Source organism: Rutilus rutilus (genome assembly GCF_951802725.1).
Source record: "Rutilus rutilus genome assembly, chromosome: 8".
In the NCBI taxonomy this organism is placed as follows: Eukaryota; Metazoa; Chordata; class Actinopteri; order Cypriniformes; family Leuciscidae; genus Rutilus; species Rutilus rutilus.
In genome coordinates, this window is record NC_140222.1 from 18030466 (window position 1) to 18046464 (window position 15999).

Sequence of the window (15999 nt, forward strand, 5' to 3'; positions counted from 1 at the left end):
GTTATGATGTTTGAACAATAGTGTGAATAAATCATGCTTTGGCGACAAAAGAACTAAGAACCACTTACTAAATAAAAATAGTAAAATAAGACATACTGTGACTGCAACATCATGACAGAAAGTTTGAACACTGGCATAATCCACTTTATACAGCAGCTGTTAAAAAAAAAAAAAATCTTATAACCAAACATAAACACCTTGTTAATAATTCAAAATAATTACTTTAATAATTCGTTACACAGAACTTTGTTATATTAAATACACCTTCACAAAATCCAAACATTCAGTGTAAGAAAATTATTTATAAGTTTTATTTGATTCACAGCTTATATAGTGTTTTGACCTCGACAACCCAACTGCATTTTACCGCAAACTTGCGACTAGTTAACTTTCTAAAGGCGGCGCAATCGCTTGTTTGCTAAGGGGTCAAAATTCTTGTTTTTCCTGGGTCAAAATTTGTCTTCGGTGGTGGCCGACGGACACTGGCATCCTTTCTTGCCCTCTTTTTTTTTTTTTAAAGCTGTGATTTTACCACTGGTTTGATTTGTTTACATTAGTTAATGTTGTTAGGGGTTAACCGTTTAGGACCCAAGGACCAGATGTTTGAAAGAAGACCCGGAGTCAGAATTATAAAAAAATTGAAGAAAAGTTTTACTGAAGATAGTTTTCAGTTTCATCAGCAGAAGTTCAGCTTCAAGACTCACACAGGAGTTCGTAGGCCGCCCCCCTTACAGTTACAAAGATCACAGCAGTTATACCATTTCCAAGGTCTAAGCTACGTTATTGCTTACAGGTTGAATCATTCTCATTGGCTAAGAAATAGATAAACATAGTAATTTTCCACACATATACAGATAGACTGAAGCATATCTCCATAGATTATGCAGCTGACACTCGGACCCTGAAGTCAGGCACGTTGTGACCTTCCAGATTACAGATTTCCCGAAACAACAACTCAGTCAATCTCCAACAATGCCAGTGGTTCCTTAACCTGTAACCAAGAAGACTAACACACACACTAACACACATCTTTTCCAAGGTTGGATTTGGCCAGGCTCTAACTATAAACAGGAGTCTCGTCTCAAAACATCAAGATAACAAGTTCTTTCTCTCAGGATAGGACACTTTAGTCTAAATGGAAAGTAAGGCTGTAACTGAGAAATGGTCCCTTAAACTATAGACTTCAATGACCCCTACTTGTTTTAACATGTTGAAGACCTTTCTCAAACACAAAACAAGTCCCTATTTCATTTCTTGAAGCCGGGCTAAATGAGCAAGCACTGTTACTACATTCAAATATCAAATACTGACATTAAAAAGAATACATGAAAAGAACATTTCAGTAATCACACTGGTAACTTCAATAACAAAATAAAATCTCCAGAGAAGTCATATAACTCATTTGATATTTAGAAGGAAAAATATTGATTAATACCTTGATTATAATCACTCATTACATATACACTGAAGCAGCAGTGGATTCCAATCCAACCCCTTCAATGTATTAAGCTAACTAACATGAACCATGAGAAATACATTTGTTACAGTATTTATTCATCTTTGTTAATCTTTTCTAATAAAAATACAGTTGTTCATTGTTTGTTCATGTTACTTCACAGTGCATTATACTAATGTTAACAAATACAACTTTTGATTTCAATAATGTTGGCTAATAGTAAATGGTGAAATTAACATTAATAGAATAGAATAGAATAGCCTTTATTGTCATTGCACTGTGGAGGTACAACGAAATTTAGGGTGCTCTCACAGAGACACCCTTGCACCACACACACACACAAAAAAAAGATAACAAAAAAACTACAAAGGAACAATAGACAACATACATCAGGACAAAAGACAAATAGGCTAAACGAACGATGTTCTCTCGTTAAAATGTAAAATGTAAATGAAACAAAATATAAAAAGAATATATATATATATATGTATTTACATGTATATATACATAAAATCTATTTAAACATTAACATGATTTACGATTAGTGATTTAATAAAGATTAATAAATGCTGTAGAAGTGTAGTTTATTAATAGTTAATGTTAACTAATGTAGTTAACTAGAGTTTAATAAATGGCACCTTATTGTAAAGTGTTACTGATTTGTTATACACGGATTCAGTGTTGGACAGATCAGTTGTCTTGTTTTAAATGGAATCGGTTCAAAGGAAACATTAGTTCGCGAATCAGACGTGTCATTAGCGGACCACGGCACGCATTGTGTGCTTATCCCGGCAGTTTAGGACATCGCACAAGATTTTTGTCAACACAGAAAACATTTAATCACTGAATAGGTTTTTTTAGGTGGATAGGATGTGGCGGCCGGTGTTGAATCTGTGGTGCACCGCCACAAATTAGTCTGTGTGGGAAACACTGAATCAGAAGCAGAAGTTTGCCCACTAGAGCAGGGGTTCCCAACCTTTTTTGTGCCAGGGACCAGCATATTCATAAAAAAAATTCCAGGGACCAGTTGTCAATTTTAAGATGCATCGTTTGGAACATATCACTGTGTAAAACAGTAACAGCCTATCATTTATTTGCATATAATGAACTAGGTGGCAACAAAGGCTACTTGTATGAATATACCAATCTTTTTAAACTTTCAGACCGGTTCACAAAATGTTTCCCTTTAAGCACTTACTCACTAGCAGGTGGCAGTAATGGCAAATTGTATGAAAATACCAGTCCATTTCACCTGTCAAATCTCTCCAGAACCACTAAAGACAATCACTTCAACAGCAACTTAGTGTTTTCACACACCAACAGGTGACAACAAAGGCTAATTGTATGAAAATAAGTGCCAGTTTCAACAGTCAGGCAGTTTCAGAATACAATAGCAAACACATAAATTAGTGATTTCAGCCAATCATTTTTAAAAGTATAAAATTAGAGATTAAGCTTTAACCTTTAACAAAAAATACGAGATCAGACCAATGAGAACAAAACTATTTTAATGTGAGCATGAACTGCTTATTGATATTACTATATTTGTAGCTGTGCACAAGACAAGCTGTTCTTTCTGAGCATCCATAAAAAACATATGCATCCAAAACAATGCACACAAATTCCAGGATACAATAAAACGAAATTTAAAAAGGTCTGCTTCACAAATATGAACGAAAACCAGCTTACAGTTTTTCACCACAAATAACATACAACGTATTTGGCGCCACGGAATCTCTCTGTCTCTCTCTCTCTCTCTCTCTCTCTCTCTCTCTCTCTCTCTCTCTCTCTCTCTCTCTCTCTCTCTCTCTCCGAGTTGGTCATCGCCTTTCCTTTTACCAGAACTGTCCGCAATGAAATTAGCCATTGAAAAAAATATCGCGGCCCGCTCATCTCTCCACTTCTCTGTCACTTCAGGTGCAGCGCGCTTTTTTGCACCGTTCAGATATGACGCGTTGCTAAGCAATCGCAAGGCGCTCAAAGAAACACATTTTAATCCATTTATTGTTTAGGTTTTGGATTAAATAACATGACGTCATAGCACTTAAAAAAGCATTTAAAAAAGACTATTATTATTATTATTATAAAAAAATAAACATTATTCTGGGAATATTTCAAGGCCCGGTACTAACGGGTCCACGGACCGGCACCGGTCCGGGGACCGGGGGTTGGGAATCACTGCACTAGAGAACCGAATTGAACAGATTAGGGGTGCATTTCCCAAAAGCATTGTAAACCAACTAAGTTTCATTGAATTGTGCTGGTAACGACGAAACTTGCGACCATAATTGGCTTCGGGAAACTCACCCCAGATGTTTTGAACTATGTGCCTCTATACATGAGGATTGTTGAAAAGATTTTGGCTTTCAGAAACAAAGCTAAACATCAAAAAATACCTTGATACAGAAACACTGATGTGGTAACCCTTACGAAAAGAACAAATATAATCCCTATATATGAATGATCAATATATGAAATGGTACAGAAAGAATAATATATTGTGTTAAAGGGATAGTTCACTTTGAAATACATTTTTGGTATGTTTTAGCTTACCTCAAGGGCATCCAAGATGTAGGTGTCTTTTTTTCCGCAGTAGTTTCAATTTTGATATTTTTAGGTCAAACCGTTCTTGTCTGTCAGTCATATAATGCAGGTCGATGGTCACTGTCTCAAAGAGCATGCACAGAGTCAAAATTAAAACAATTCCCTATCGTCCAAATTAAACAATTCCCCATCATAAGTACACATTGATAGCCTAAGACACGAAACGAGCGGTTTGTGTGAGAAAACGAACAGTATATATATCGTTTTTACCTCTTGTACACAGCCACGTCCAAGTGATCTGAGAGCGCGGGCGGGTATAGATATATACACTAGATGTCGCCTTGGCTACGGTTTCGTTCCAATGAACTGCAGTAGCCAAGGCGACTTCTATTGTATATATCTATACCGGAAGTATGCTGTAACGCGAGACACGGCGAGACTTGGCAGAATCTAACATGGCGTGCTTCTGAAGCAAGCAAACAAACAAATGCTTAATTAACGAAAGGATAAAAATAATAATATATCAAGTCAAGTAAGTAATTTATAAAAAATTAAATAAAAAACACATTAAACTTGGCAATCCTGGATCATAGGGAGGAGGATTTAGCCAGCTTGACGAGCTTTATTGACGAGAGCTACCAGTGGGTCGTTATGGGAAAATCCAAGAGGAGTCGGAAAGACTCCCCCGGGGAATCCTCTCCGACATCACCAACCGGGAGCGACACGGCGGATATATTGCTCTCCATAGAAGGGAAATTATCCAGCTTTGATGCGCGGTTGGGCTTGCTGGAGGTTCTTCACCGGGAAATCCAGGCTCTACGTGAGTCTCTGGAATACAGCCAAAAGCAGGTAGAAGATCTGGCCGCGGAGAATAGCACCTTCCGGGAGTCCGTGAAATACTTAAACGAAGAGGTAACACGACTCTCGGTAGAAAATAAGAAAATGAAAGAAACAGTTCTAGACGTGCAGGGTAGGAGCATGAGGGATAATCTGGTTTTCGCTGGTCTGCCAGAGCAACCCGAGGAAGATGCGGAGGTAACTGTCAAAAACTTTCTGCAAATACAACTGAAACTTCCAGAAGTTAACGTTAAGGCTATTCAATTTGATCGCGTACATCGTCTAGGCGCAAAAAGATCAGCAGGGCAAAGACCGCGTCCCATAGTTGCTAAATTTGTGCTTCATAAAGAAAAAGAAGAGGTAAAGCGCTGTGGTAGACAGCTCCGGGGAACTGACTACAGCATGAATGATCAGTTCCCAAAAGAAATCCTGGAGCGTCGTAAGATCTTGTTCCCCATTAGGAGGAGATTCCTGGAGGAAGGAGCCCGCGCTGTCATCTCGGTGGACAAACTGTATGTAAATGGGCACCTACATCGAGACCAGAAATCTACACCTTGGCTCTACTGAAACTAGATATGTATTCTCTTATTCTCTTTTTTCATTCAGTTCACATGAGAGAGATATGTTAATCTGACTCACTGGTTTTAATACATAAGATCTGCTAATTGATGGTGATATTTACTCACTATAACACTGCCAGTCTCTAGTCTATGTCAATAGCTAGATTTTTTTCTTTGTTTTTTCTTTTCTTTTCTTTTTTCTTTTTTTTTTTTAAAATGGTTTCTGCATTTATATTCTTTTTCTTTTTTTTTTCTATTTTCTTTTCTTGCACTGTTTTTTCTTTATTTCTGCACACTATTCCCTGCTTTCACCCCCCAGGCGGTCACTTCATTAATACAAACAACATACACATAGAAATATACTGGTATCTGTATAAGATCCATATACATAGGACATCTACAATATATCACCGGAAGAACAGACGCTAAAGCAAATAAGGAAAGCTAAACTTGAATTAAATGAAATAATTAATAAGAAAACACAGTTTATGGTACAACGATTACGCTTGGAGCAGTTCGAACATAGCAACAAATCTGGAAAATTTTTAGCTAACCAATTAAAAACTAACAAAGAAAAATCAACAATTAATTCAGTTAAAGATTCAGTAGGTAATATCATACACGAGCCCAATGCAATAAATGATACTTTTAGAAATTTCTATAGAACCCTATATTCATCCCAACTAGATCCATTAGATAGCGATATCCAGAAATTCTTGAATAACATAAACCTTCCAAAATTAAATGAAGAACAAGTCATGGCCTTAGATTCTCCCCTTACAGTGGAAGAGCTACATGAAGCCCTTAAACATATGTCCTGTAATAAAGCTCCTGGACCAGATGGCTTCCCAATAGAATTTTATAAAGAATTTTGGACAACACTGGCACCAACTTTTTTTAAAATGGTTACACAAAGTAAAGAAGAAAACTATTTAACATCAACCATGAACTCTGCAAACATTATCGTACTGTTAAAAACAGGCAAAGACCCTACATTACCATCTAGTTATCGCCCCATATCATTGATAAATGCTGACCTTAAAATAATCTGCAAAACCTTAGCAGGAAGGTTAGAGAAAATAACTCCTCTTATAATTCACCCTGACCAAACGGGTTTTATAAAAGGCAGACATTCCTCTACCAATATGCGTAGATTTATCAATTTAATAGATTATTCTAACATTAATAATTTAGAAACAATCATAGTATCTCTGGATGCGGAAAAAGCCTTTGACAGAGTTAATTGGAAATTTCTACTAGCTACTTTAAGTAAATTTGGCTTTGGACCAACCTTTATTAACTGGATTAAGATCTTATATAAATCCCCTAATGCAAGAGTTAGGACAAATGATCAAACCTCTTCTAGCTTCAATCTGCAAAGAGGCACTAGGCAGGGATGTCCTCTTTCCCCATCGCTTTTTGCCATCTTTATAGAACCTTTAGCAATGGCAATCAGGCAAAATCAGAATATTAAAGGTGTTTGGTCCTTAAAGAATGAACATAAGATAAGCCTATATGCCGACGACGTTTTATTATTTCTTCAGAACTCACGTACATCTTTTTCTGAAACAATGTCATTAATCAATAAGTTCTCATCTCTGTCTGACTACTCTATTAACTGGTCAAAGAGTACAGTCCTACCGATCAACTGTAGGTTTCAAGGGCCATCCAGTATAGCATTACACTCAGGTAATATAAGATATCTCGGCATAAACATCTCTTCCAGATTGTCAGATTTATTGAAGTTAAATCACACTCAACTACTGAAGACCATAGAGGACGATCTTGCTCGGTGGAAATCTTTACCCATCTCACTCATGGGTAGAGTTGCCACCATAAAAATGACGATCTTGCCTAAAATCAATTATTTGTTCTCTATGGTTCCTACGAAACCTCCCTATACGTGGTTTAGATCACTGGAATCACATATATCCCAATTTCTCTGGAAGAATAAACCCTCTCGAATCAGCCTGAAAACTCTACAGAAAACTAAAGACAGGGGTGGACTAGACTTACCTAATTTCCATCATTACTTCTTAGCAAATAAGTTACAGTATATATCTAAATGGCTCAAACCTAGTGCATTAGATGAAACATGGATGGATATAGAGCAAGCACTATGCGACAACCTGGAAATTTCTAACCTGCCGTATTTTAGCTCAAATATTAAGTCTCATAAGTGCTTTAAGAGCATTAACATCAGCACCTGTTTGACAGCCTGGTGGGAATTTCTTAAAAAAACAGACTCTTCAATGATCCCATGTAGGCTCACCCCTATATGGAATAATCCTGATATTATATTAAACAAAAATATGATTAATTTTATCCAATGGAAAAACAAAGGAATTAAACACTTAGAGCATTTAATCCATAACAGTATCTTTTTACCTTTTCAAACACTCACCTCACAGTACGGGATAAGTAATAACAGATATCTAGAATATCAACAACTCAAATCAGTAATAAGTAAAAAATTCCCCCTTAAGCAAACAAACCTGGAACTCCCACCAAGTTTGACAGAATTCAGGAGCCTTGGTACTCCAAAGCTACTATCGAAAATATATAGATTAATTTCTAAAATAGATGATACAATTTCATTTCCAATTGTAAAATGGGAGTTAGATCTATCACTGAATCCCACCAATCAGTTCTGGTCAGAAATAATACTAAATAACTTTAATATGACTGACAGCTTAAATCTACAACTTACACAATACAAAATCCTCCATAGAACTTATTACACAGGACAAAGGAGGTTCAAGATGGGTTTTAATCAATCAAACATTTGCACGCAGTGCACAAGTAACACAGCAGACGATTACATACATGCCTTGTGGCTCTGCACTCCAGTCCAAAGATTTTGGACTAAGGTTTGCGAGGACTTATCAATATGGCTTAAGTGTAATATACCTGCTTGCCCAAAATTATGTATATTAGGTGACCTAAATGATATTAATATGGAGATCGACAAAGCACACATGGTCCTCACCACACTAACTGTCGCAAAGAAAATTATCCTTTTGAATTGGAAAACTAAAAATAATCTTAGCATTAATCAGTATAGAAATCTCCTGTCGGACCATATCAGTATGGAGTCCATGTTTGCCTTTAACAAACTTCAATCAGCTGACTTCAATTCTCTCTGGGCCCCGCTGATTAGTTATGTTACGTAGTGGGAGGGAAGGGATATGTGTTCTGCCCTCCTGGGGGCAATGGGGGTCTGCTGTATGATCAACGCAAGCCCGTGACCAGTCTGTGCCTCTGCCCAGCAGTCTACAGTTAGTACAAGCCTGTTACCAGTCTGTGTCCCTGCTTAGCGGCCTGCAGTCAGCCTAATCTCGTCACCAGTCTGTGTCCCAGCTCAGCAGTCTGCAGTCAGCACAAGCCCATTACCAGTCTGTATCCCAGCTCAGCGGCCTGCAGTCAGCACAAACTAGCTCTCAGTCTGTGTCCCAGCTCAGCGGCCTGCAGTCAGCACAATTCCGTTACCAGTCTGTGTCCCAGCTCAGCGGCCTGCAGTCAGCACAATCTCGTTACCAGTCTGTGTCCCAGCCCAGCAGTCTGCAGTCAGCACAAGCCCGTTACCAGTTTGTGGACCAGTCCAGTGGCCTGCAGTCAGCACTAACCAGCTCTCAGTCTGTGTCCTAGATCAGAGGACTGCAGCCAGCACAATCCCGTTACCAGTCTGTGTCCCAGCCCAGCAGTCTGCAGTCAGCACAAGCCCGTTACCAGTTTGTGGACCAGTCCAGTGGCCTGCAGTCAGTACAAACCAGCTCTCAGTCTGTGTCCTAGATCAGCGGACTGCAGCCAGCACAATCCCGTGACCAGTCTGTGCCTCTGCCCAGCAGTCTACAGTTAGCATAAGTCCGTGACCAGTCTGTGCCCCTGCCCAGCAGTCTACAGTTAGCACAAGCCTGTTACCAGTCTGTGTCCCAGCTTAGCGGCCTGCAGTCAGCCTAATCTCGTCACCAGTCTGTGTCCCAGCCCAGCAGTCTGCAGTCAGCACAAGCCCATTACCAGTCTGTATCCCAGCTCAGCGGCCTGCAGTCAGCACAAACTAGCTCTCAGTCTGTGTCCCAGCTCAGCGACCTGCAGTCAGCACAATTCCGTTACCAGTCTGTGTCCCAGCTCAGCGGCATGCAGTCAGCCCAATCTCGTTACCAGTCTGTGTCCCAGCCCAGCAGTCTGCAGTCAGCACAAGCCCGTTACCAGTTTGTGGACCAGTCCAGTGGCCTGCAGTCAGTACAAACCAGCTCTCAGTCTGTGTCCTAGATCAGCGGGCTGCAGCCAGCACAATCCCGTTACCAGTCTGTGTCCCAGCTCAGCGGCCTGCAGTCAGCCTAATCCCGTTACCAGTCTGTGTCCCAGCCCAGCAGTCTGCAGTCAGCACAAGTCCGTTACCAGTCTGTGGACCAGCCCAGTGGCCTGCAGTCAGCACAAACTAGCTCTCAGTCTGTGTCCCAGATCAGCGGCCTGCAGTCAGCACAATTCCGTTACCAGTCTGTGTCCCAGCTCAGCGGCCTGCAGTTAGTCCAGTCCCGTTACCAGTCTGTGTCCCAGCCCAGCAATCTGCAGTCAGCACAAGTCCGTTACCAGTCTGTGGACCAGCCCAGTGGCCTGCAGTCAGCACAAACTAGCTCTCAGTCTGTGTCCCAGATCAGCGGCCTGCAGTCAGCACAATTCCGTTACCAGTCTGTGTCCCAGCTTAGCGGCCTGCAGTCCGCCTAATCTCGTTACCAGTCTGTATCCCAGCCCAGCAGTCTGCAGTCAGTACAAGCCTGTTACCAGTCTATGTCCCAGCTCAGTGGCCTGCAGTCAGCACAAACCAGCTTTCAGTCTATGTCTCAGCTCAGCGGCCTGCAGTCAGCACAATCCCGTTACCAGTCTGTGTCCCCGCTTAGCGGCCTGCAGTCAGCCTAACCCCGTTACCAATCTGTGTCACAGCCTAGCAGTCTGCAGTCAGCACAAGCCCGTTACCAGTCTGTGGACCAGCCCAGTGATCTGCAGTCAGCACAAACCAGCTCTCAGTCTGTGCAGTCTACAGTTAGCATAAGTCCGTGACCAGTCTGTGCCCCTGCCCAGCAGTCTACAGTTAGCACAAGCCTGTTACCAGTCTGTATCCCAGCTCAGCGGCCTGCAGTCAGCCTAATCTCGTCACCAGTCTCTGTCCCAGCCCAGCAGTCTGCAGTCAGCACAAGCCCATTACCAGTCTATGTCCCAGATCAGCGGCCTGCAGTCAGCACAATTCCGTTACCAGTCTGTGTCCCAGCTCAGCGGCCTGCAGTCAGTCCAGTTCCGTTACCAGTCTCTGTCCCAGCCCAGCAGTCTGCAGTCAGCACAAGTCCGTTACCAGTCTGTGGACCAGCCCAGTGGCCTGCAGTCAGCACAAACTAGCTCTCAGTTTGTGTCCCAGATCAGCGGCCTGCAGTCAGCACAATTCCGTTACCAGTCTGTGTCCCAGCTTAGCGGCCTGCAGTCAGCCTAATCTCGTTACCAGTCTGTATCCCAGCCCAGCAGTCTGCAGTCAGCACAAGCCTGTCACCAGTCTGTGTCCCAGCTCAGTGGCCTGCAGTCAGCACAAACCAGCTTTCAGTCTATGTCTCAGCTCAGCGGCCTGCAGTCAGTTCAATCCCGTTACCAGTCTGTGTCCCCGCTTAGCGGCCTGCAGTCAGCCTAACTCCGTTACCAATCTGTGTCACAGCCCAGCAGTCTGCAGTCAGCACAAGCCCGTTACCAGCCTGTGGACCAGCCCAGTGATCTGCAGTCAGCACAAACCAGCTCTCAGTCTGTGTTCCAAATCAGCGGCCTGCAGTCAGCTAAATCCTGTTACCAGTCTGTGTTCCGATTCAACAGTCTGCAGTCGGCACAAGCCTTTTACCAGTCTGTAGACCAGCTTACTGGTCTGCAGTCAGCGCAAACCAGTTCTCAGTCTGTGTCCCAGATCAGTGTCTTGCAATCAGCACAATCCCGTTACCAGTCTGTGGACCAGTCTGGCATCCAACAACCCGCTCAAGCCAGTTCACAGTCTGTGGATTAGTCTGGCATTCAATAACCCACCCAAGCCAGCTCACAGCCTGTGGACCAGTCTGTCATCCGATAACTCACCCAAGCGAGTTCACAGTCTGTGGACAAGTCTGGCATCCAACAACCAGCCTAAGCCAGCTCACAGTATGGCATCCAACAACTCACCCAAGCCAGCTCACAGTCTGTGGACCAGTCTGGCATCCAACAACCAGCCTAAGCCAGCTCACAATCTGTGGACTAGTCTGGCATTCAACAACCAGCCCAAGCCAGCTCACAGTCTGTGGACCAGTCTGGCATCCAACAACCAGCCCAAGCCAGCTCACAATCTTTGGACCAGTCTGGCATCCAACAACCAGCCCAAGTCAGCTCACAGTTTGTTGTACTGTCAGGTAGCTTGTTGTTAGCCCAAGCCAGCTCATAGTCTGTGGACCAGTCTGGCATCCAACAACCAGCCTAAGTCAGCTCACAATCTGTGGACCAATCTGGCATCCAACAACTAGCCCAAGCCAGCTCATAATCTGCGGACCAGTCTGGCATCCAACAACCAGCCTATGTCAGCTCACAATCTGTGGACCAGTCTGGCATCCAATAATCAGTCTAAATTAGCTCATAATCTGTGGACTAGTCTGGCATCCAACAACCAGCTCAAGCCAGCTCACAATCTGTGGACCAGTCTGGCATCCAACAACCAGCCCAAGCCAGCTCACAGTCTGTGGACCAGTCTGGCATCCAACCACCAGACCAAGCCAGTTCACAGTCTGTGGACCAGCTCAGTGGTCTGCTGTCAGCACAATCCCGTTACCAGTCTGTGTCCTGGCTAAGCAGTCTGCAATTAGCATAAGCCTGCTACCAGTCTGCGGACCAGCCCACTGGCCTGCAGCCAGCGCAAACCAGCTCTCAATCTGTGGACCAGTCGGGTATCCAACAAACAGCTCAAGCCAGCTCACAATCTGTGGATTAATCTGGCATCCAACAACCCGCCTAAGCTAGCTCACAGTCTGTGGACCATTCCAGTGGTCTGCTTTTAGCACAAGCCTGTTACCAGTCTGTGGATCAGCCCACTGGCCTGCAGTTAGCACAAACTAGCTCTCAGCCTGTGTCCCAGATCAGCAGCCTGTAGTCAGCACAATTCCGTTACCAGTCTGTGTCCCAGCCCAGTAGCCTGCAGGCAGCACAAGCCTGTTACCAGTCTGTGTCCCTGCCCAGCAGTCTGCAGTCAGCACAAGCCCGTTACCAGTCTGTGGACTAGCCTAGCATTCTGCAGTCAGCTCAATCCCGTTACCAGCTTGTGTCCCGGCCCATCAGTCTGCAGTTAACATAAGCCTGTTATCATTCTGTGGACCAGTTCAGTGGCCTGTAGTCAGCACAAGCCCGTTACCAGTATGTGGACCAGCCCAGCAGTCTGCAGTCAGCACAATCCAGTTACCAGTTTGTGTCCCAGCCCATCAGTCTGCAGTCAACACAAGCCCATTATCAGTCTGTGGACCAGTTCAGTGGCTTGCAGTCAGCACAAGCCCGTTACCAGTCTGTGGACCAGTCCGGCAGTCTGCAGTCAGCATAATCCAGTTACCAGTCTATGTTCCGGCCCAGCAGTCTGCAGGCAGCATAAGCCCGTTACCAGTCTGTGGACCAGCCCAGCAGTCTGCAGTCAGCACAATCCAGTTACCAGTCTGTGTTCCGGCCCAGCAGTCTGCAGGCAGCATAAGTCCGTTACCAGTCTGTGGACCAGTTCAGTGCCCTGCAGTCAGCACAAGCCCGTTACCAGTCTGTGGACCAGCCCAGTGGCCTGCAGTCAGTATAAACCAGCTCTCAGTCTGTGTCCCAGCCCAGTAGTCTGCAGTTAGCACAATCCTGTTACCAGTCTGTGGACCAGCCCAGTGGCCTGCAGTCAGCACAAGCCTGTTACCAGTCTGCGTCCCAGCAGTCTCGACTCCAGGTCTTTCTTAAGCCAGAGCAGTCAAGTTATAGGTCTCTCTCCAGTCTTGGTCCCGAATCTTTGGAGCAACCCACTAAAATACCACTTCAAGACTCAGAGTCATTCTGTCCGCTGGATTCACTCTGTATTAGGACCACTGAAGGACAATGTAAAAGAAGAAAAATGGGTTCAACATCGAGGGAAAAGAAGAAAAAGAAGTGTTTTGTGTTTTACTCTGTATGTGGTGCTCTAATCCCCCATGCCTTTATAAGGATCCAGGATCTTACTAAAAAATATGGTGAAAGATTATGGTAGGACAACAGTTTAATGCACTGACTATAAATGTAATTCGAAGTTAATATATTGTGTATGTACTTAAAAAATATATTGCTAGTATAAAAAATAAATAAAAATAAAATAAAGTTGCCCTCCGAAGAGGGGGGGTGGAGGTGGGCAAAAAAAAAAAAAAAAAAAAAAAAAAAAAAAAAAAAAAAATACCAACAGATGTCCAATCTGATGTGCACTATTTGAAAAGTTGAAATAAATTGCCTAACAAGTGTTTAATAATAATTATTGGCAGGGACTTGAAATTGGCCACAACACCTATGCTTGCGAATCCTTTCATTATTACCAACAAAGTGTAAACCCGGTGTAAATTAGAGATTCATTGTGCAGTGTAGACTGCTTTTTTGATTATAGCGGGAGTTTCGCAGGAGTGTAGATCTCAGTGAACAGGAGCTGAACGTAGCATAAGCTTATAAACGGAGCATTCTTTGCTCGCTTTCTGTTTTACAATTTGAATAAAAGTTTTGTTGGACACTGCAAAGTGTCCGGATTTACAGCTGTATTTAAATGCAGGATTGAATCTGAAACTGCAATGATTGACAGTGATATAATCATAGCAACAGACGGGACAAAACAATCTGATACTGAATGTCAAAATAGATCTGTGCATCAATTCTTGGAGTGTAAATGCAAAACAATAGACCTGCCACTTGTTCTATGTAATGTGTTTCTTTGTCCTTCACTTAATTACACATTTTTCACTTGATTTTTTTTAAATAAAATGTTAACGTAAAAAAATTGAAGGGTACATTATTTAAATGTATTATTATAATTATCATCATCATAAATAAACTCATTTAATTAAATTAATATTTAATAAAATAGTAAAATAAAACTGAAATTTTACTGGTATTGGTACAAACGAGCCTAGCTGCAACATATATTAGTGTCAAACACTGCAAACCAATCAGAACTAGATTATTGTAATGCATTACTGGACGAATGTCCTGCAGGTTTAGCAGTGCTTGTATGAACATATTAGCCCGGTTCTGCCAAAACTACATCGGCTGCAATATATCAATTGTTTTGTGACGTCACTGTGAATGCACGTGTGGGTGTGTCTTATCTCATTAACTTACACTCTGCAGCACGAGCACGTCATAATCTGTCTCTTTCTTCAGTAAAGGTGTCTGTAAAGGATTTTCTTCTTGTCCTGAATTATCTGAAAATACAGAGATGATAAAAAATATAAAGAGAGAAACAAACAGTGTTGCTACATATACATCCACATATAAGATGTTACAGCTGTACAATCTAAAAGAAGACATAAACAGACTCGGACTGTAAAATCAGCTCTCTGAGAACTCAGATCATATTTCTACAACATGAATTGCTACAGATGTTTGTTCTCAAAAACCTTGAACAAAAGTAATAGAGATACTGAGACTTCAATTAGAATTAATTTTGGCTTCAGAAGATTTGTCCATTTTAAAGATTGACAGATGTGAATGTGAACTGCTCCTGATGGGCTTTATTTTGTTATAATCACCAGCTGACCAGACTGATCTCATGAAATGGCGTATGTATGACACGCCAATTCGATTTCCATTTTTGGCGTGCTATCAACACGCATAATCGCTTTTCAGCGTGTTTATCAACGCCGTTGACTTAACGTTACATTACTTAGTCTGTATATATAGATATGACCTACCCCAACTCCCTAAAAGTCCCTAAACCTACCCGTCACTGGGGTTAATCTTCCCACACCTAAACATACCCATTTTATGGACAATTTTAAAATGATAAAACGTAATGGACAGATATGTAGGAAAATGGCATTTTTATGAACAATATGGCATTAAAAGATAGTTTGAGCCACGAATCCTACCCCTAAACCTAACCATAACCATTTCTTAAAACTACCTAGGCAACAATTATAAAGAAAAACAACAGACAGACGAGTATAATCACAATATTTTATTTATGGTTCCTATAGAACCATATACTAACAAACACAACATCGATTCACAAAATACACCAATTTTATTAGCTTGATGTAATCCAAACCTTCAGAATCCATTATTATTTGCAAGAAAAAGATCCAAACTCAGCCCTTTATCCAGTAATCGTCATCTTGACCGTAAACGTCAAACCCCGCGCTTGTTATGAATTCAAATTCAAAAATTGCGCCCTCAAGAAGCGACAGGTTAATGGTTACGGCAGTAATATCAGACGCTCATTGGCTCTCGTCTCGCCTGCTTCGTCACAGATTGCGTCATGCACATTCACATTTGAAATGAAGCGCGCATGCACTGCCGCGCAGCCCTCAGAGCGAACCGAACCGAAGACGGATTAACGTTTTCATGGATTTGAATTAA

General features: G+C 42.2%; 2 protein-coding genes across 6 annotated transcripts in view; one reads left to right on the forward strand and one right to left on the reverse strand.

Moving 5' to 3' along the window:
* The window catches only part of LOC311294848 (uncharacterized protein), a 55598-nt gene that overhangs the window by 3625 nt on the left and 35974 nt on the right, over positions 1–15999 (forward strand). The window lies entirely within an intron of this gene.
* The window catches only part of LOC311294844 (uncharacterized protein), a 40395-nt gene that overhangs the window by 1800 nt on the left and 22596 nt on the right, over positions 1–15999 (reverse strand). Inside the window, exons 8-9 of one of the 3 annotated variants that reach the window (XM_084415886.1) lie at positions 14761–14843; positions 43–4120 (exon numbers count right to left, since the gene is read on the reverse strand). In XM_084415886.1, coding sequence (XP_084272012.1) covers positions 4118–4120; positions 14761–14843 — 86 coding nt within the window. In that variant the 3' untranslated portion in view covers positions 43–4117. Of the gene's footprint in view, positions 1–42; positions 4121–13352; positions 13494–14760; positions 14844–15999 lie in introns of those variants that run through there. The other 2 variants (XM_084415885.1, XM_084415887.1) reach the window with 2 other exon arrangements.